This window comes from Lepidochelys kempii, chromosome 14 (genome assembly GCF_965140285.1).
Source record: "Lepidochelys kempii isolate rLepKem1 chromosome 14, rLepKem1.hap1, whole genome shotgun sequence".
Lineage (NCBI taxonomy): Eukaryota > Metazoa > Chordata > Testudines > Cheloniidae > Lepidochelys > Lepidochelys kempii.
Window position 1 is genome coordinate 31,499,761 of NC_136393.1, and position 20,587 is coordinate 31,520,347.

The following is a 20,587-nucleotide window of genomic DNA, read 5'->3' on the forward strand; positions in this document are numbered from 1 at the left end:
AAACAGGAAGTAAGTTGGGATTCGAAAATAAGGAAAAAGGAACTTGTATTTAAGCTTGCTGGAAGTTCACCCTAATAAACATCGAATTGTTTGCACCTTCGGACTTCGGGTATTGTTGCTCTCTGTTCATGCGAGAAGGACCAGGGAAGTGGGAGAGTGAAGGAATAAGCTCTTTAACACCGTTAATGACTGCTTCTTGGAGCAGCTACTCCTGGAACCCACAGAAAGCCAACCCCAACTGAGGAAAACAGAAGGAGCATAAACTCTGGCAAGTCAGATATAATTAGTTAGTGTGATGGGGCAAGGCCAGATGGCTATAGAAAAGTAGTGGGAGATAGATATATTAGCTCCAGTCTAAACAAATCCCTAATACCAGGATAAGTGAAATGGAAGCTGCTCCAGGTCAATTAAGACACCTGGGGCCAATTAAGAACTTTCCAGAAGGCAGGGAGAATGCTAGGTTGATTGGGACACCTGAAGCCAATCAGGGGCTGGCTGAAACTAGTTAAAAGCCTCCCAGTCAGTCAGGTGGGTGTGCATGTCAGGAGCTGTAGAAGGAAGTTGTGTTGTTGGAGAGGCTGAGTAGTACACACCATATCAGGCACAAGGAAGGAGGCCCTGAGGTAAGGGTGAAGTGGAGCTTGAGGAAGTGAGGGCTGCTGTGGGGGAAGTAGCCCAGGGAATTGTACATGCCATGTTTCTAAAAGGTCAGCTACCATAGCTGATGCTATTAGGGTCCCTGGGCTGGAGCCCGGAGTAGAGCATGGGCCTGGGCTCCCCCCCCCCCCACCACCACCTTTGCCCCCTGATTAATCACTGAGACTGGGAGACAACAGAGACTGTGCAAGGAAGGATAACTTCTCCTCACCTCCCTTGCTGGCTTATTATGAAAATGGCTCAGTAGACTGTGACCCTTGCCTCTAGAGAAAGAAGGGTTACGTGGAGGGTCACAGTGAGCCTCTGAGGCTAGTGAAATCTGCCAGGAAATGCAGGACCCACGGAGGCAAGGACAGAGCTTTGTCACAGTAGGTTGAAAAAGAATGTGAAGAACAACTAGCAAAAGACACAAAAACTAACAGCAAATGTTTTTTAAGTGCATCAGCAGCAGGAAGCCTAACAGACAATCAGTGGGGCACTGGATGATCAAGGTGCTAACAGAGCACTCAAGGAAGACAAGGCTGTTGCAGAGAAGCTAAATGAATTCTTTGCATTGGTCTTTACCGCAGAGGATGTAAGGGAGATTCCCACATCTGAGCCATTCTTTTTAGGTGACTGATCTGAGAAACTGTGTTAACTACTGCTGCTAAGCAATCAGTTCCACCTTGTATTTAGCTGTGACACTCTCAGTACATTTTCAAGAGCTGAAAGAGAACTCTGTGTCAGCCCAAAAGCTTGTCTCTCTCACAACCAGAAGCTGGTCAAATAGAAGATATCACCTCATTGACCTTGTCTCCCTAATGGGACCAATACATCTACAAGAACACTGCATACATCTTAGAGCTCTCAGCCATGTTGCCTTTGATGGAATTTGGATCTACAAACTTTGCAATTCATCATCATCCTCTAGTGGACACTGTAGGGAATGCAGTTCTGAAATTTCAGTTGGAGGTTAGTACCTGCTCATCAAGGTGTGTGGCTGGTGAGACTTGAAATCTGGTTGGAAGCCAAATCTGAGTTCCCTGGAACTTGGTCATCAAAGCCCAATACCCATGTGATTCCTCTTTCTGCTGACTCTCTTCTAGGCTGCAAAAGCAGCTGAATGCCATCACTGCCTGTCCCATGGGAAAGAGGTTTGAGAACATCAGTTCCCAAACTTGCTGAATATCAAGCCACAAAACGAAGTCACTGAACTGCCTTGTACTCCAGCTAACGTCATGTGGGTTCTGAAGGCCTCGGTCTTATTCACTTTAAATAGCGGGCACTAGGCAGGTACTCAAAGATCAGAAGGTGCCTAAGTATTGGCAGAATAGCTGCTGAGAAAGAGAGAGGAAGGAGGGCCCAGTGGTTAGAGCACTACCTTAGGACTTGCAAGGCCCAAGTTCATCTCCCTGCTCCACCACAGGCTGCCTGTGCAAACTTGGATAAATCACTTTGGCCCAGGTCTTCAAAGGTATATAGGTGCCTCAGTCCCACTGAAATCATTGGCCTCCTGCAGATTTCAGTAAGAGTTTGATACCTAAATACCTTTGAGGATCTGGGCACTAATTTCCCAGTGTTTCAGCTCTCCATTTGTAACACAGGGATCATAGTACTTCCCTACCTTACAACCTTGTGAAGATACATGCATTAAAGACTGTGAGCTGCTCAGCTACTGCAGTACTGGAGGCAGTATAAGTACCTAGCTACCTCACTAAAAATGGTGCAGTGTGGATACAGCAATGTGAGGTTCCGCACAAGCTGCCCCAGGTATATATCTGCTAATGTAGCCCCCGCTGCCACGTCATCAGTGCAATCTTTAGCAAGCTAACTTGATTAAAACTAGAGTATGTCTGCAAAAGCTCCAAATTGTACCCTCTACTGCAGCGTAAACAGACCTGAAGATTTGGAAGGTGTTAGTGTATACAAGGCTGTGTGCTTTTAAGGCTCAAAATGTAACCCTTCTGCCTGGTGATGTAAGCCAGATTCAAATATGTAGTGTTTTCTCTTAAAAATAACCAACATAATGACTCAAGCCCTCACCCAGAAACTTGGGAAAACAAAATATCTCCCTGGGCACCCTTAACAGGCAATACTTTGCTTCTGGCAAGCAGCAAGTCTATGTATAAAACAAAGAAAATGATATTAAGGAGAAACAGAACACTGTATTAATTTGGGAATACACAACAATAAATCAACCATATATTTATATGAATTAATAAGTACAAAAGCCACCCCTATAGTGCCTTGGGCAGTAGTCCTTTGCCTCAGTTTCCCCACCTGTGGGGGTGCATATCCAGGGGAAAAATGTCCCTTTGGCACCTCGATTTAATTTGCTCCCCCTTCTCTTATGGAGCAACCCACTCAAGGCTGGTTGTCAGCGCTTAGTGAAGCACACTGCCTTGTCTGCATTACTCTATTAATGCATGTTAGCTAACACCTTCCAAATCCTCATCTAGACAAAGCCTAAAAGTGTTGGAGCAGATTGTGGACCATCAGAAGCAACTCCAGCTAGACTAAGGACTGGAATCCATCTGCCCTATGGGTAAATGGATGTTTTGTTGGCTTCCAAATTAGCTAATTAAATATGAATGAGTTTGTAAAGTGGGAAAGATGTTGTATGATGAGTGGGAGCAGAGAAAGAGGAGCAGGTTCCAGCATGGTATGTACTGATGATGGTCTACAGACTCTGGGGTGGGAGGATGTTAGTGTAAGCAGGAGAATGGTCCCGCTATTGTGGGGAAATTTCCTGGCTTATACACTACCCCAGTGAAGTGGGCTAGTGAAAGGATCTGAGTCCTCGCTCCCACTTCCTTTACCCAGAGGCCTGCCTGACCTCAAGGGCTCCCCTTACACACTCCTGTGTGGCAGAGTCTGCGTAATCCCAACAAGGCTGGGCCCAGGATTCCTGGTTGGCTCACCCCCAACCTTGTCAGGTCACTTAGGGCAGGGGCTAGGGTGTCCCCACTCCAGGGTGCTCTCTCTGCACTGGGCACTTCCCTGACCCACTGATCATTACATACAGTTCAAAGCAAATACAATTTATTAAACAGCAATCAATTTAAAAAAAAAATGGGAAAGGTTAAAGGAAAACATGGCACCCTGCTCTGTGTCACAGGGATGTCACAACTAGCATCTCTGGAATGTAAGGGAAGTTCAGTCTGTTCTTCACAAGTTCCAGGCCTCCTTCTCAGGCCCTGGCTGTGCTGCAGGTCAGACACTTGCTCTGGCGGTGGCCACACGCTCTCAGGGTTTAGCTTTCAGAGTAGCAGGTTTAGGTGGCAGGACCCTTCTTCCCAGCATCACCCCTGCCCCATCAGGGTTACATTCCCCCTCCAAGGCATCTTGGCTGGGGGTGTCTACCTGCACTGGGCCCACTGCCCAGGATCCCCCTTGCTCTCCCCCGCTGCTCACCACACCCTGCTCCAGCCTCGGCTCCAGCTCCACCATTCTGCCACCAGCTCCCTGGGCTGATTCTCTGGCCCCCCTGGCTCTGGTTGCTGCAGCTCTCCCCCCAGCACAGGTCTGCTCTGTGGGCTGCTTCTGTGACTCTGCTCCTGACTCTGACCTGTTTCCTGGGCTGCTTTTCTGGCCAGCACAGCTCTGCTCCCCAGTTCATCTTAGTCCCCTGCTCTCTCCTTAGCTCCGCCCCACTCTGCCTGACCTAGGCAATTCCAGCTCACAGGAGGATGGGACCCTCCTGACTCCCTGATTAGCCTGCTCGCCTTGTCAGTCACGCTGACCTGGAGCATTGGTTTCGCCGCATTGTTCCTAAGGTCTGTCAGTCTCAGGGTTCTGATTTCCCATCAACCCTTCCCCTTTCTTTTAGTACTGGGAGCTAGCAACTAAAACACACCCCACAGTCCCCTTACATTAATTGGGGGGCTACCCTGTATTGCTGCATGGTGAGGAACAGTCAAGGATGAGCTTGGAACACCAGCTCTCACCATATGCTTAATAAAGCCTTGTTCCTTGCAGCCCTGCCAGCCCGGTTACATGGACTGTTGCTAATGAAAGGGGAGGTAGCTCGCTCTGTCTACTCAGCCTACCGGAGTTGAGCTTCCTGTCAGACAGTGCTGCTGAGTGCCTCCGTTGAGACCCGGAAGGAAGCCTGAACTGAACACCTCAGCTGCTCCCCAGACCCCCTCTGTGCACAGCCGGGGAGGCCCCTGGGGCAGCCCTGGGCAGCTCTGCAGGTGAGGGGAGAGACCCGGGGAAGGGCCGGGGCCGGGCAGGAAAGTGACTCTGCACCAACGGCCCCTCCTCGCCCCAGCTCTGCTCCCGGGGGGGCGGGGGTCTGCGAGTCCCGGAGCTGCCGCCCTCCCTGACCCCCCCCCCCGGCTCTGCCCCCCTGAGCGCCTGCAGGAGCCGAGCCAGCGCCGGGAGAACGACCGCCCCGGCCGGGCCCCAGTCTCCTAGCCCGAGGGAAGGGGAGAGGAGGCAGGAGGGAAACAGAAGCAATGGGAGGTAGGAGGGAGGTTCCCTGACCAGCTCCGTTCCCTGCAGCACCCCGGGCAGATTGACTTTCCTGGGACAAGGTGAGGAGCAGGGAGAGGAAAAGCCAGTTCCTGCCTCTGCTGGTCCCCTCGCTGCTGGGGGGATGCGCTGGCCTGGGTACAGTGTCAAGGGGGATCTTCCTATATTAATTGGCAGATACAGTGGGAAAGGGTGTTAGGAGACTGTGTCCTTTTCTCGTGGTAACAGCCTAGGAAAACCAGCTGAGGAATAGAATCATTTAATGTAAACAAAACAGGCTAACAGTTCTCCAGTGTTCCAGATAAACTAGGAACATCAAATGTCTGTTATGATGATGGTGATGTGTATTACAGTAGCACCTGGAGGTGCTGAGAGCAGGGCCTCATTCAGCTATGTGCTGCACACATGGTAAGAAAGAGTCACTGGAATCGCTTCACAAGACATACAAAGGGTGGAAGGGGAACAGAAGGAAAGGAATTTGTGCAGGGTTACACAGGTGGTTAACAGCAAAGTAGAGAAAAGAACCTAGTGCTACCCAATCAAGAGTCCTAGCCACTAGACCACTCAAAGCATTTGTCTACATGGGGCCACCCAGGAAATTTGTGAATTTAAATTATGAAGTCATGAATTTAAAACAGATTAATTAAATAGCACTAAACCTATGTATGGACACTTGCATTCAGACTAAAGTGGCCTTAATTCTGTTTAGTTTAATTTGCTTTGGGACACTTAAATTCTGAATAAGGATGTCCACATGGGGTCCACATGCATTTTCATTAACAAACCCTATTTGCACAGGCTTATGTGTGCAGGCTGTATTTTTGTTGCCTTTCTTTAATTTGCCTCATAAGAACGGCCATACTGGATCAGACCAAAGGTCCATTTACCCAGTATCCTATCTGTCGACAGTGGTCAATGCCAGGTGCACCAGAGGGGATGAACAGAATAGGCAATCTTCAAGTGATCCATCCCGTCACCCATTCCCAGCTTCTGGCAAACAGAGGCTAGGGAGGGACACCATCCCTGCCCATCCTGGCTAATAACCGTTGATGGACCTAGCCTCCATGAATTTATCTAGTTCCTTTTTGAACTCCTTCAATAACCCCTGAGGAGCATGGTTTAGGGCCTGTCTGCTGAAATAAAGTGATCAACTGTTTTCTCAACCAGGCAGAATTTAAAGCATATGCAGGGTGAGAGTCTGGGGGAAGTGGGGTGTGAAAAGGACTAAAGCCCTTTCTGAAACCTCCCCAATCGCCCTTCTCACCCTGACAAGCTGCAGAATAACATCCGTGTTTTGCTCTACATCACTTCACTCTGGCAGGGGAAGGGAAATGGCTGCAGTGGAGCTGGAACAGGTAGGAGATTTTCAGAGGTTCCTCTTATAGATGGAGGGGACACAAAACACACAGGTGTGATTGGGTCAAAAGCTACTTGGCCCATTTAATATGGGCTTGGTTTTAACAATAGGTGCATTGGTCTGGGATGGAAATTTTCCCATCTGTGGGACAAGAGCTAACCCTCTAAAGTGCCCTGGAGCTACTGCCCAAGAAGCAGCGTCTTGCCTCTCTGTGCAGGACAGGGGCTGCTGCGATGGTTTCCAGTCATGGGTGAATTTCTGGCTGAACCTCTCAACTGTGGAGAGATCTAAATGTGGGCACTGTAGCTCACAATGGGAGGGAGAAGAGCTGGTTGGATTTTCCCATCAAATATGTAATTCAGTTAAAAATGAAGTTCTCTGTGAGGACATGCTGATTTCAACTTTTTTTTACATTTTATGTTTGTATAATGAACAGGAAGACATTTCATTTCAATTATTTCCAATAGGGTTTTTTTTCTAAACTTTTCTTTGCCCCCAACCTTTGGCTATTTCAAAGTTTGCCCCAGTGAATCTCCCACAGGATGGAAGTGCTGTTTTCTGAGCAGTTCTAGCAGGGAGGTGAGAGGATGGGAAGCAAAGAGCAGTATTCCTATGGTGACAGTTTCATGGCCTGATTCCTGGTGTAGATAATTTACAGTAAAGGCAGGGGAGAGCAGCAGGTTTTTGAAGGGTATAATGTCATCTGTGATAAGTGGCACCACTAGGAATAAGAAACGAGTTTGGAAGTACAATTGCAAATGTTGTTTAAGGACACAACATATTGGAAACTGGGGCAAAGGGGACAATCTGTGGCCCATGTGACTGACCTGGTGGGGTTTTCATTGGAGCAGAGTACTAGCAGCTGTTGTTTCAGGGACTGGTGACCTTCACAGAGGTGGCTGTGTATTTCTCCAAGGAAGAATGGGCTCTTCTGGACCCTGATCAGAAAGCCCTCTACAGGGACGTCATGCAGGAGAATTACGAGACACTGACCTCACTGGGTAAGGAGCCTTTTCCTCAGATCATGACTAGTCAGATTAGACAAGTGTTGCCAAGGGGTAAGAAAGATACAGACTTGCTGGGGATCTGCCCGTGGTGGGTGCTGTTAAGACACTTTGCGGCCTACTCATTGGTGTGTTAGTGTAACCTACTGGTAAATGTATGCTACAGCTCCTCTTCAGTGCCCATCCCACAGAGGATATCAATCTGCCATAGCCCCAGATAAAGAGCAGCTCCTGATTTTAGCTCGGGAGGTCACCATTTCAGTCCCTGCTGTTCAAGATGGTGGCTGTCAAACTAGCACTAGCAGGCAAGCTCCCTGGAATAAATCACAGGTGCAACCATGTCTATACATTTGTGGGAGCAGGATCTGGGGCAGCTTCCTCCCTGCTGCTGGGCAGAAACAGTAAAATCAAGCACATCCCTGAACCACCATCTGAGTCAGGGTGGGAGGAGACACACCCTGGAGTGGCTGACTGCGTGAGCATCAAAAACCACCTCTTCACTCAGCCATTACAATAATACTGTTCCACTATCATCCACCCAGAGTAGGACCACATGCTATGTATGGGATCTGATACCCAGTCACTGTTGGTCATCACTCACTCACTCACACTCACTCTCTCTCTCTCTCCACTGCTCCATCCTTAGAGATGTAGCTGTTTATTCTTAGCATTGGGATAGTGGTCTAACATTGCTGCTGTCACAGAGTCATTAAATCCAGGGGTGTGTGGAGATCCCCGAAATCTTACAAGGGGCCCACTACAACTCCCAAGAGACATCTTATTGTCCCCAAAGCCTCTGCTAACATTTTCCCATCTGTTCCCATGAAATGTCACCTCTTCCCCAGGAATGTTGTATAGCAGCCATGCCTTCACTTTGTTTCTTCTCAGGACACCCAGGGCTGTGAGTTACCCTGTCGCTATCTGCCTCCAGCGCAAAGATGACTTGTCTGTACTAGCTGGGTGTTAGCTCCTTAATACAACCAGCCTCTCAGTTACGCATGCACTCTACTCTTTGTACTGCAGGTTGACAACAGATGTACTGCAGCCCCCAGGTCAGCTCAAAGTGTCCCCCTAAGGTGTCCCGTCCCTGATTACTAGATACCCATAGAAATGCAAGAGGAACACTGCCCCAGTTTACCAGTTAAACCTTAGCCTACCGCTTCTTTATCGCACACAGATCTTGTGTTCAGTTTTTGTAAAACAAAAGGAAATTTATTCAAGGAAGAACAGAGATTCAACTAGAAACAAGTGTGAGTGATGTACACAAAGGGTTACATTTCATACAGAATCCTAAAACATGAATTTGAGCCTACCCTTATCAATAGTTACCTTTCCTATCTAATAAAGTAGGGGTTCTCTCCCTAAAGTTCAGTCCTTTGCAGCGGTTGCTAGCCCCAAGGAACTCTGATCCAGTCTTTCATGAAGGAGCCCTGCCCATCAGGGTACCTCCTCAGTGAATGGATGCAGAGTGACTATCTCCACCCTGAGATACACTAAACCAGTTTGTGTCTTTATTCCCAGACAGGGCGATCCCCTCTCTGTCATATCATTCCTTTTCACTTCCAAATGACTTTGATATTTATAGTTTTTTCCATTGACTTTTCTGGGTTGGTGCAAAGGTAGACAAATGAGTCTTGCATTATATCACCAGCTGACCTGGGATGGGCACAACTCCCTCCCGCTTGAATGGGCTATCACAGAGGTATATTATTGCCTTTTAATTCACTCTCACTTCATAATCCTGAAGCCATATTGTCAATATACAGTAGTTACATTATTCCTGAAATATTACATCTTGTGGTAGTTATGAGTGGAGACCTCACATGCTTCCCTGTATGGATAAATACCATGAAACAGCAGTGTATCAGGTGTAGTGAGTTTGTCAGGTCTGAGGCAGGAGTTGCTTGTATAGAACAGCGAACCCTTTGCCAGTTGGCATCAATGGTCCTTTGTGTCACACTAACCCTATATTTTTTCTGTGGGTAGGATTTGTTACTCCTAAACCTGACTTGGTCTCACAGCTAGAACGAGGAGAGATGTCATGGGTCCTGGATCTCCAGGGCTCTGAGAAAAGGGACATGCTGACAGGAACCTGCATAGGTGAGGAATCAGATAAACTGACTGAGAAACCATGGAGGGGTGAACAAAACAGCTGGGATTCCCACTGAGTCCCTGTGAACTCCCCCAATTCCGCCTCATTTCACCCAGGACATGACTGTCCCCAGCCCATTCATATCCTCAGGGCAGACATCCCTCATGTCTTGCCACCCACCCTGACTGACGCCTGGCACTAGCTCCCTCCCGCTGAGTGTTTGAATGAGGTGTAAAGGCAGAATTGGTTCCATCCCCCGCAGTTATTTGGGTTTGTTCTTCACATTCCCCTTTCTGAGGTTCCCTGTCCGGATTCTCTCTCTGTCCCAGCAGGTGATGGGACAGTGAATAACAACAAGGAGGAGAATTCTCAGCAGGAAGGTGCTGAGCAAGTTGAACCACAGGGGATGGTATCGGGAAGATCAGAAGGGGATGTTTCCCAGACTTCTGAGCTGGGAGAAGCCTGTCAGACACAGCTCAGGCCAGAGAGGCTGCAGAGAAACCTCTCTGGGGAGACATGGGGTAAATCCAGTCACCATGGGAGAAGTCTCAAAGGCATCCCACTCCGTCAGGCAGCCCACTTGGGAGAGGGGCCAAAGACATGTGGTGACTCAGGGGAAAGCTACAATAGCATCTCACACATTATTAGTCAGCAGAGAATCTGCAGAGCAGGAAAATCCAAGAAATGCACTGACTGTGGAAAAAGTTTTGCTTATAAATCGGAACTTGATAGACACAATAGAATCCACACCGGAGATAAACCCTATAAATGCCTCAACTGTGGGAAAAGCTTCACTCTGAGCTCTACCCTGATAAAACATCAGAAAACTCACACGGGGGAGAGACCCTATAAGTGTCCTAACTGTGGGAAAAGCTTCCGTCAGAGCTCACACCTTGCTAGACATGAGGGAACCCACAGGGAAGAAAAGCCCTTTAAATGCCCTGACTGTGCAAAGCGTTTCAGTTGCAGCGCAAATCTTCTTACCCATCAGAGAATCCACACAGGAGAGAAACCCTATAAGTGTCGACACTGTGGGAAATGCTTCACACACCACTCATACCTTCTGGGCCATCAGAGAATCCACACAGGAGAGAAACCCTATAAGTGTCGACACTGTGGGAAAAGCTTCACGCACCGCTCAAACCTTAGTACACATCAGAGAATCCACACAGGAGAGCACCCTTGCAAGCCTAAGGGCTGTGGGAAAAGCTTCAGTGTGAGTGCAGACATGATTGGCCAGTAAAAGCTGGATGGGAGACTGGATTGGGATAGAAACCATCTTCAACAAAGACTGTATCTTGCTAGGTTAAGTTATAGTCTTTTAGATGCATTTTCACTTTTATTTGCTTGTAACTGTTTCCGACTTTATCCCTTTTACTTGATATCACTTAATCCATGTTCTTTTGTTCAGAAGCTTGTTTGGCTTCATTCTAAATCATCACTGCTGTGTAAGTTCAGTAAAGTGTGTGCTTCTAGAAAGGAGACAGGATGGAGTGTTTTACCACCTCTGTAAAGGCAGAGAACCTAACTCTCTTTCTGAGGGTTCAGTGAGAGGGTCTGGTCCCTGCTGTAGGATGGTTTTGGGGTGAATTCAGGGCTGGAAGGGTACTGAGGTCAGTCTGCAAGGAGTAACTGGGTTGGGCAAAAGGAGGGTGAAGCTTATGGGCTGCTGGCAGGCTGTTGAGGGGGTCAGAACTCTGGCCCAAAGCTACAGAGCCACAAGACATCCGGAGGTACAAGGGAAACAGAGACTGAATCCCTTACTGGCCTGGGTGAACTCCTGTCAGGGTTCCTTTCCCACTGTGAACTCGAGGGTACAGATGTGGGGACCTGCATGAAAGACCCCCTAAGCTTATTCTTACCAGCTTAGGTTAAAAACTTCCCCAAGGTACAAACTTTGCCTTGTCCTTGAATAATATGCTGCCACCACCAAGCGTTTTAAACAAAGACCAGGGAAAGAGACCACTTGGAGACGTCTTCCCCCAAAATATCCCCCCAAGCCCTACACACCCCCTTTCCTGGGGAGGCTTGAGAATAATATCCTAACCAATTTGTTACAAAATCATTAAAGACCCAAACCCCTGGATCTTGGAACAATGGAAAAGTCAGTTAGGTTCTTAAAAGAAGGATTTTATTTAAAAAAAAAAAAAAGAAACTTTACAGGGTATTCAGATTCAAAACACAGAGGATTCCCCCTCTGGGCAAAACCTTAAAGTTACAGAAAAGAGGAATAAAACTCCCTCTTAACACAGGGAAAATTCACATAAAACAAAAGATAAACTAATCCGCCTTGCCTGGCTTACCTATACTGGTTGCAATATTGGAGACTTGGATTAGGATGGGTTGGAGAAGATGGATTTCTGTCTGGCCTCTCTCAGTCCCAAGAGAGAACAACCACGTAAACAAAGAGCACAAAACAAAAGCCTTCTCCCCTCCCAAGATTTGAAAGTATCTTGTCCCCTTATTGGTCCTTTGGGTCAGGTGCCAGCCAGGTTAGCTGAACTTCTTAACCCTACAGGATCTTGCCTCTGGCCAGGAGGGATTTTATAGCACTGTATACAGAAAGGTGGTTACCCTTCCCTTTATATTTATGACAACTCCAAACCAGCACACTTGGCAGCCCACTATCCTCAAAAACATCTCCATTCCCCCATGAATAAGATCCTTTCTCTGCTCATGAGTCTAAACACCCACTCTGGGAAAACCCAAAAAAGTACATTTTGGGACTTGGTCAATAAATGTGGACTGTCTGTCTGGCACCACACCTACAAACACTAGCTGAGTCACAAATCCTGGGGCATCTCCAAGTGCTTCTTCATTGACTCTGGTACAGTGGACAGCTTTATCAAAACTGAAGCAACTTGGGCACTATAGGTTTCAGAGTAGCAGCCGTGTTAGTCTGTATTCGCAAAAAGAAAAGGAGTACTTGTGGCACCTTAGAGACTAACCAATTTATTTGAGCATAAGCTTTCGTGAGCTACAGTTCACTTCATCGGATGCATTCAGTGGAAAATACAGTGGGGAGATTTATATACATAGAGAACATGAAACAATGGGTGTTACCATACACACTGTAATGAGAGTGATCACTTAAGGTGAGATATTACCAGCAGGAGAGTGGGGGGCAGGGAGGGGGAACACCTTTTGTAGTGATAATCAACGTGGGCCATTTCCAGCAGTTGACAAGAACGTCTGAGGAACGGGGGGAGGAGGGGAATAAACATGGGGAAATAGTTTTACTTTGTGTAATGACCCATCCACTCCCAGTCTCTATTCAAGCCTAAGTTAATTGTATCCAGTTTGCAAATTAATTCTAATTCAGCAGTCTCTTGTGGGAGTTTATTTTTGAAGTTTTTTTGTTGAAGAATTGCAACTTTTAGGTCTGTAATCGAGTGACCAAAGAGATTGAAGTGTTCTCCAACTGGTTTTTGAATGTTATAATTCTTGACGTCTGATTTGTGTCCATTTATTCTTTTACGTAGAGACTGTCCAGTTTGACCAATGTACATGGCAGAGGGGCATTGCTGGCACATGATGGCCTAGATCACATTGGTAGATGTGCAGGTGAACAAGCCTCTGATAGTGTGGCTGATGTGATTAGACCCTATGATGGTATCCCCTGAATAGATATGTGGACACCCATTGTTTCATGTTGTTTCACTGTAGATTCCTTTGTGGCTCAAGCCTGTTCTTGATCTGGCAGAGAAAACCACGTGGGCCCTCTTTTTCAACTCCTCAGCTCCCTTGTCTGCTGGTCTCAACTAACAGTTGAATTTTTCTCAGAATTCTGCCTGCAGCACTGCCTGACCCCAGGAAATGGGCAATGGGCACTAGTTCCTCTGTGATTGCATGCCAGGGGTTGCTGGCCAGACAGAGCTATCCACTGAGTCTGGTCCTTGACTTCTGTCCAAATACAGCAACTACAGTGATGTGTTTTTAAAACAAACACAGACACTGTGCCCAGTCATGCTACAACCAGAGCCAAACTTTCTGTTCTGGCATTATATTATATGCCTGAACTAGCTGTGCTGTGCACCTATCTTCTCGTGACCTCACATATGCTCCATATTGTGCCGATGTGCCCACCCCACAAACCCCACAATAAACCTGTCAGACGCCAGCAACCCCTCAAGACTTCACCTGGCATAGTCACTGCTTTAGATTTTGTTATAGAACTACTTGAGTCCAGTGGGTTCACAAAGGGTGGATGTTTTGCTGGCTTCCAAATTAATTAAATGTGAATACATTTGTAAAATGGGGGAAATGTTGTATGATTTTCCTTGAAACCCTGACTGCTTGGTTATATTTAGGCTTGAAAGAATTAGATTTTTAATTGATAAGTCAATAAACATCTATTTTGCTGTACAGAGACAAGCCAACAATAAAATATTTCCATCGATAATCATCTACATTTATAGATAGGCAAAGTAAGAAAAATGCTGCTTGAGAATTTATTAGAGTTTGATTTAAGGCAATTTACTATGTATATTTTCACATGTGATGTTGCAAAATTGTGTTTTAATGCTTATAAAAATTAAATTTTTGAATCACATGTATTGTCATGAAAAAAAACCAAACTATTGTCTGACCCCCCCCCCAACTCTGAAAAATTTAATATATGTTTAAAATCAATATCGGTTCAAATTATAAAAATAAAACTTGAATTCTCCCAAGCATAGTTCTATTGACTGTTTACTACTGAAAAGGGAGGCGGCTGCGCTCGCTCTACTAACATACCAGGATTGAGTTTCCTGGGTCAGATGCTGCAGCTGATGCATCTATTAAGACCTGGAAGGAAGCCTGGAATCTGAATTCAATTGATCGGCTCAGCTGCTCGGGGTCTGTGAGGGGAGAGATCTGCATTAACCACCCTTTGTGCCCAGCCCTGGCGGGACTTTCTGCGGTGGCTGGAACCAGCCCCTGGGCCGGAGCCTGCAGGTGAGGGGAGAGACCCGGGGGAAGGGCTGGGGCCGGGTAGGAAAGTGACTCCGCACCAACGGCCCCTCCTCACCCCAGCTCTGCTCCCAGGCGGTGCTCCACGAATCCCAGAGCCGCTGCCCTCCCTGACCCTCTCCCAGGCTCTGCCTCCCCCCCCACGAGAGCCTGCAGGAGCCGAGCCGGCTCCGGGAGAGCGACCGCCCCAGGCCGGACCAGGTCAGGGATCGAGTCTCCCAGCCTGAGGGGAGGGAGACAGGGGCAGAGACTGGCAGGCGCAGCAGGAGCAATCAATGGGGAGGGAGGTCCTGGCTCCCAGCCCAATTCACTGCAGCACCTGGGGCAGATTGACTTCCCTGAGGAGAAGGGGAGGAGCAGGGAGAAGAAAAGCCAGTTCCTGCCTCTGCTGGTCCCCACGCTGCTGGGGTGTAATGGCTAGTGATTTCTAGCCATTACACCACACAAAGGGTTTGTCTATATGGGGAACACTCAGGAAATTTAATCCAAATTAAATCCAAAAAGTCATGAATTTAAAACAGAGTAATTAAATGGCACTAAACCCCTGTATGGACATTTGCATTCAGATTAAAGTGGCCTTAATGCAGTTTAGTTTAATTCACATTGGGTGACTTAAATTCTAAATAAAGATATCAATATGGAGTTTAAGGCATTTTAATTAATCTGTTTAAATTCACACCTTTAGTTAATTCAGATTATTTTTCTTGAATTATTGGGTGTAGACAAACCCTGATTGCACAGGCTTCTGGGTGCAGATTCTATCTTTGTTCCCTTTCTTTAGTTTGCCTCCTTCAGTAATCTCCAAGGAGGATGATTTAGGGCTTGTGTGCTGAAAGGCAGAATTTAAAGCATATGCAGGGGGAGAGTCTGGGGGGAAGTGGGGTGTGAAAAGGACCAAAGCCCTTTCTGGAACCTCCCCAATCATTCCTGTCACCCTGACAGGCTACAGAATAACATCTGGGTTTTTTACTCCAAATCACTTTGTTCTGCCAGGGAAGGGAAATGGCTGCAGTGGAGCTAGAACTGGTAGGAGATTTTCAGCAATTCCTCTGATGTGGGGCGGACATGCACTAAATACACAGGTGTGACTGGGTCAAAAGCTACTAGGCCCATTTAATATGGGCTTGGTTTTAACAATAGGTGCACTGGGCTGGGATGGAAAATTCCCTATCTGTGGGACAGGAGTTAACCCTCTAAAATGCCCTGGAGCTACTGCCCAAGAAACAGCATCTTGCTTCTCTGTGCAGGGTAGGGGCTGCTGTGATGGCTTCCAGCTGTGGGTGAATTTCTGGCTGAACCTCTCAGCTGTGTGGAGATCTAAATGTGGGTGCTGTAGCTCACAAGGAAGGAGGAGAGCTGACTGGATTTTCCTATCAAAATATATAGTTCAGTCAGAAATGAAGTTCTCTGTAAGGAAATGCTGATTTCAACTTTTTTTTTTTCAAATTTCCGTTGGGATAATCAACAGGAAAACATTTCATTTTGACATATCCAAATAGCCAAAGTTTGGGGGAAAAAAATCTATTTCATAGCTTCACCCCAGTGAAAAGAAAAGAATCTCCTGCAGGATGGAAGTTCCATTTTCTGAGCAGCTCTAGCGGAGAGGTGAGAGGATGGGAAGCAAAGAGCAATATTGCTATGGTGACAGTTTCATGGCCTGATTCCTGCTGTATGTAATTTACAATAAAGACAGGGGAGAGGAACAGGTCTGTAAAGGGGAGAATGTGCAACTGGAATAAGTGTCACCATGGGGAATAAGGAATTAATTTGGAGGTGGAACTACAATTGTCATTGAAAGGCACAGCAGAGGGGACAATCTGGGGTCCCTCTCATTGACCTGGTGGGGTTTTCATTGGAGCAGAGTACTAGCAGCTGTTGTTTCAGGGACTGGTGACCTTCAGAGAGGTGGCTGTGTATTTCTCCAAGGAAGAATTAGCTCTGCTGGACCCTTGTCAGAAAGCCCTCTATAGGGATGTCATGCAGGAGAATTATGAGGCACTGATCTCACTGGGTAAAGAGCCGTTTCCCCAGGTCAAAGTTAGTCAGATTAGACAAATGTTGCCAAGGGGTAAGAAAGATACAGACTTGCTAGGGATCTGCCCATGGTAGGTGCTGTTAGGACACTTTGCAGCGTAGTCACTGGTGTGTTGGTATTACCCACTGGTAAAGGTGTGCTGCAGCTCCTCTTCAATGCCCATCCCACAGAGGATATCCTTCTGCCATAGCCCCAGATAAAGAGGCTTCGGTCAATTGCAGCAGCTCCTGACTTTAACTCTGGAGGTCACCATTTCAGTCCCTGATGTGTTACCCAAGATGGTGGCTGTCAAACTATTACCAGCAGGCAAATCCTTGGAATAAGTCACAGGCACAATGATGTGTATTCACTTGCAGGATCTGGGGCAGCTTCCTCCCTGCTGCTGGGCAGAAACAGTAAAATGAGGCACATCCTCGAACCACCACCTGAGTTAGGGTTGGGAAGAGCCAAACCCTGGAGTGCCTGTTTGCACCAACAAGCACCTCTTCTCTCAGCCAGCACAATAACACTGTTCCACTATCATCCACCCAGAGTCGGACCACGTGCTATGTCTGGAGTTTGATAGCCAGTCTCTGTACGTGTACACACACACTCCACTGCTCCATCCTCAGAGATGTAGCCGTGTATGCTTAGCAGTGGGATAGTGGTCTAACATTGCTGCTGTCACAGAGTCGTTAAATCCAGGGAGATCCCTGAAGTCTTGCAAAGGGCCTACCACAACTCCCAAGAGACATCTTATTGTCCCCAAAAGCCTCTGCTAATATTTTCCCATCTGCTCCCATGAAATGTCACCTCTGCCCCAGGAACATTGCATAGCAGCCATGCCTTTACTCTCACCCTGTCACCACCTGCTTCCAGCACAAAGGGGTCTTGTTCGTACTAGCTGGTTGTTAAATACCTAGTGCAACCAGCCTCTCTGTCACTCAAGTGCTGCACTCTGGGCTATGCCAGCCCTGCAGCTTGACAACAGATGCACTCTAGTCCCCAAAGGAGCTCAAAGCGTCCCTGTGAAGTGTCCAGTCCCTTGTTACTAGATACCCACAGAAATGCCAGAGGAACACTGTACCCTTGTTTACCAATTTAACCTTAGCCCACCCCTCCTTTATCTCACACAGCACTTGAGTTCAGTTAAATAAAATTTCCTTTTGTTTTATATAAGAAAAAGCAAAGATTCAACTAGACACAAGTGTGAGAGATGAACACAAATGGTTATGTATAAAACCAAATAATAAAATGCAAACTAGGGCCTACACTTGTCAATAGTTCCTTTTCCTATATAGTCATAGGACTGGAAGGGTCAGCGAGAGTCCAGTCCCCTGCACTCATGGCAGGACCAAGCACCATCTAGACCATTCCTGACAGGTGTTTTTCTAACCTGCTCTTAAAAATCTCCAGTGATGGAGATTCCACAACCTCGCTAGGCAATTTATTCCAGTGCTTAACCACCCCGACAGGAAGTTTTTCCTAATGTTCAACCTTAACCTCCCTTGCTGCAATTTAAGCCCAATTGCTTCGTGTTCCAATTGCTTCGTGTTAAAGAGAACAATTTTTCTCCCTCCTTGTAACAACAGTTTTCAAGTACATAAAAGGTTATGTCCCCTCTCTGTCTTCACTTTTCCAGACTAAAGAGACAATTTTTTCAATCTTTCCTCATGTCATATTTTCTAGACCTGTAATCATTTTTTGTTGTTCTCTGGCCTCCTCCAATTTGTCCACATCCTTCCTGAAATGTGGCGCCCAGACTGGACACAATGCTCCAGTTGAGGCCTAATCAGCCAGACTAGAGCAGAAGAATTGCTTCTCATGTCTTTCTTACAACACTCCTGCTAATACATCCCAGAATGATGTTTGCTTTTTTTTGCAACAGTGTTTACACTCTTGACTCATATTTAGCTTTTGGTCCACCCATGACCCCCATATCCCTTTCCACAGTACTCCTTCCTAGGCAGTCATTTCCCATTTTGTATGTGTGCAACTGATTGTTCCTTCCTAAGTGGAGTACTTTGCATTTGATTTTATTGAATTTCATCCTATAAAATAGATTATCTCCCCAAAGTTCAAAGTCCTTTGCAGCGGTTGCTAGCCCCAAGGAGCTCAGACATAGTCTGGCATGAAGCAGCCCACTTGTCAAGGTATCTCCACCCAGGGACACCCTGAACCAGTTTGTGTCTTTATTCCCAGACAGGGTGATCCCCTCTCTGTCATATTGTTCCTTTTCACTTCACTTTGATGTTTATAGTTTTTCCATTGACTTTTTTGGGCTAGTGCAAAGGTAAACAAATAAGCATTGCATTATATCAACAGATGACCAGGGATGGGCACAACTCCCTCCTCCTTGAATGGAGCATCAGAGGTATATTATTGCCTTTTGACTCTCTCTCACTCTTTGACCATAAGGGCATATTTTCAATATAGATAAAATATTCCTGAAATATTACATCTTGCAATGGTTATGAGTATCAATGATACAAGCTTTCAGTAGAGACTTCACATGCTGCCCTTTCTGGATAATTATAATGAAATTGGTATATCATGTGTAGTGAGTTTCATAGAATATCAGGGTTGGAAGGGACTGCAGGACAGTAAGAGCTCATCCCTTATTAGAGGGTAGAAAATCTGCAAAGCAGGAAAATCCGAGAAATGCACTGACTGTGGAAAAAAGGTTTGCTCATAAATTGAATCTTAATAGACACCCTAGAATCCACACTGGAGATAAACCCTATGAATGCCTCAGCTGTGGGAAAAGCTTCAGTTAGAGCTCCACTCTGATAAAACATCAGAAAACTCACAGGTGGGAGAGACCTTATAAGTGTCCTAACTGTTGGAAAACCTTCCGTCAGAGCTTGCACCTTGCTAAACGTGAGAGAACCCACTGGGAAGAAAAGCCCTTTAAATGCCCCTTAAATGCCCCTACTGTGCAAGACATTTCAGTTGCAATATGAATCTTTTTACCCATCAGAGAATCCATATGGGAGAGAAGCCCTACACATATCAACACTGTAGGGAAAGATTTCAGAGTAGCAACCATGTTAGTCTTTATCCATAAAAAGACAAGGAGTACTTGTGGCACCTTAGAGACTAACAAATTAGAGCATAAGCTTTCATGAGCTACAGCATCCGATGAAGTGAGCTGTAGCTCACAAAAGCTTATGCTCTAATAAATTTTTTAGTCTCTAAGGTGCCACAAGTACTCCTTGTCTTTTTACTGTGGGGACAGCTTCACAAAGAGCTCAAACCTTAGTGGACATCAGAGAACCCACACAGGAGAGAGACCTTACAACTGTAAAGACTGTGGGAAAAGTTTCAGTGTGAGCTCAGACATTATAAGGCATCAGAGGGTCTATATAGGGGAGAAACCCTACAAGTGTGAAGAAGTAGGAAAAGCTTCAGTCAGAGCTCAGAAGACATTTGTCATAAATATAAAGGGAAGGGTAAACCCCTTTGAAATCCCTCCTGGCCAGGGGAAAGCTCCTCTCACCTGTAAAGGGTTAAGAAGCTAAAGGTAACCTCGCTGGCACCTGACCAAAATGACCAATGAGGAGACAAGATACTTTCAAAAGCTGGGAGGAGGGAGAGAAACAAAGGGTCTGAGTCTGTCTGTATGCTGCGCTTGCCAGGGACAGAACAGGAATGGAGTCTTAGAACTTTTAGTAAGTAATCTAGCTAGGTATGTGTTAGATTATGATTTCTTTAAATGGCTGAGAAAAGAATTGTGCTGAATAGAATAACTATTTCTGTCTGTGTATCTTTTTTGTAACTTAAGGTTTTGCCTAGAGGGGTTCTCTATGTTTTTGAAACTAATTACCCTGTAAGATATATACCATCCTGATTTTACAGGGGGGATTTCTTTATTTCTATTTACTTCTATTTTTTATTAAAAGTCTTCTTGTAAAACACTGAATGCTTTTTCATTGTTCTCAGATCCAAGGGTTTGGGTTTGTGGTCACCTATGCAAATTGGTGAGGCTTTTTATCCAACATTTCCCAGGAAAGGGGGGGTGCAAGTGTTGGGAGGATTGTTCATTGTTCTTAAGA

At 46.3% G+C, this 20,587-nt stretch overlaps 1 protein-coding gene across 13 annotated transcripts; it reads left to right on the plus strand.

Moving 5' to 3' along the window:
- The first annotated feature begins 4,462 nt into the window (after positions 1-4,462).
- On the plus strand, positions 4,463-11,720 carry LOC140898227 (uncharacterized). Of its 13 annotated transcripts, none has more exons than XM_073311767.2 (6): positions 4,463-4,832; positions 5,466-5,520; positions 6,434-6,467; positions 7,344-7,470; positions 9,460-9,573; positions 9,895-11,720. In XM_073311767.2, exons 3-6 carry the CDS (start codon positions 6,444-6,446, stop codon positions 10,806-10,808), a joined length of 1,179 nt encoding a protein of 392 aa, XP_073167868.2. In that variant the 5' UTR covers positions 4,463-4,832; positions 5,466-5,520; positions 6,434-6,443; the 3' UTR covers positions 10,809-11,720. The 13 variants fall into 13 exon arrangements, with proteins under 13 accessions (XP_073167868.2, XP_073167864.2, XP_073167859.2 ...); XM_073311763.2 differs by having other exon boundaries at positions 4,464-4,832; positions 6,386-6,467; XM_073311758.2 differs by lacking the exon at positions 5,466-5,520 and having other exon boundaries at positions 4,464-4,832; positions 6,280-6,467.
- Positions 11,721-20,587: the final 8,867 nt, after the last annotated feature.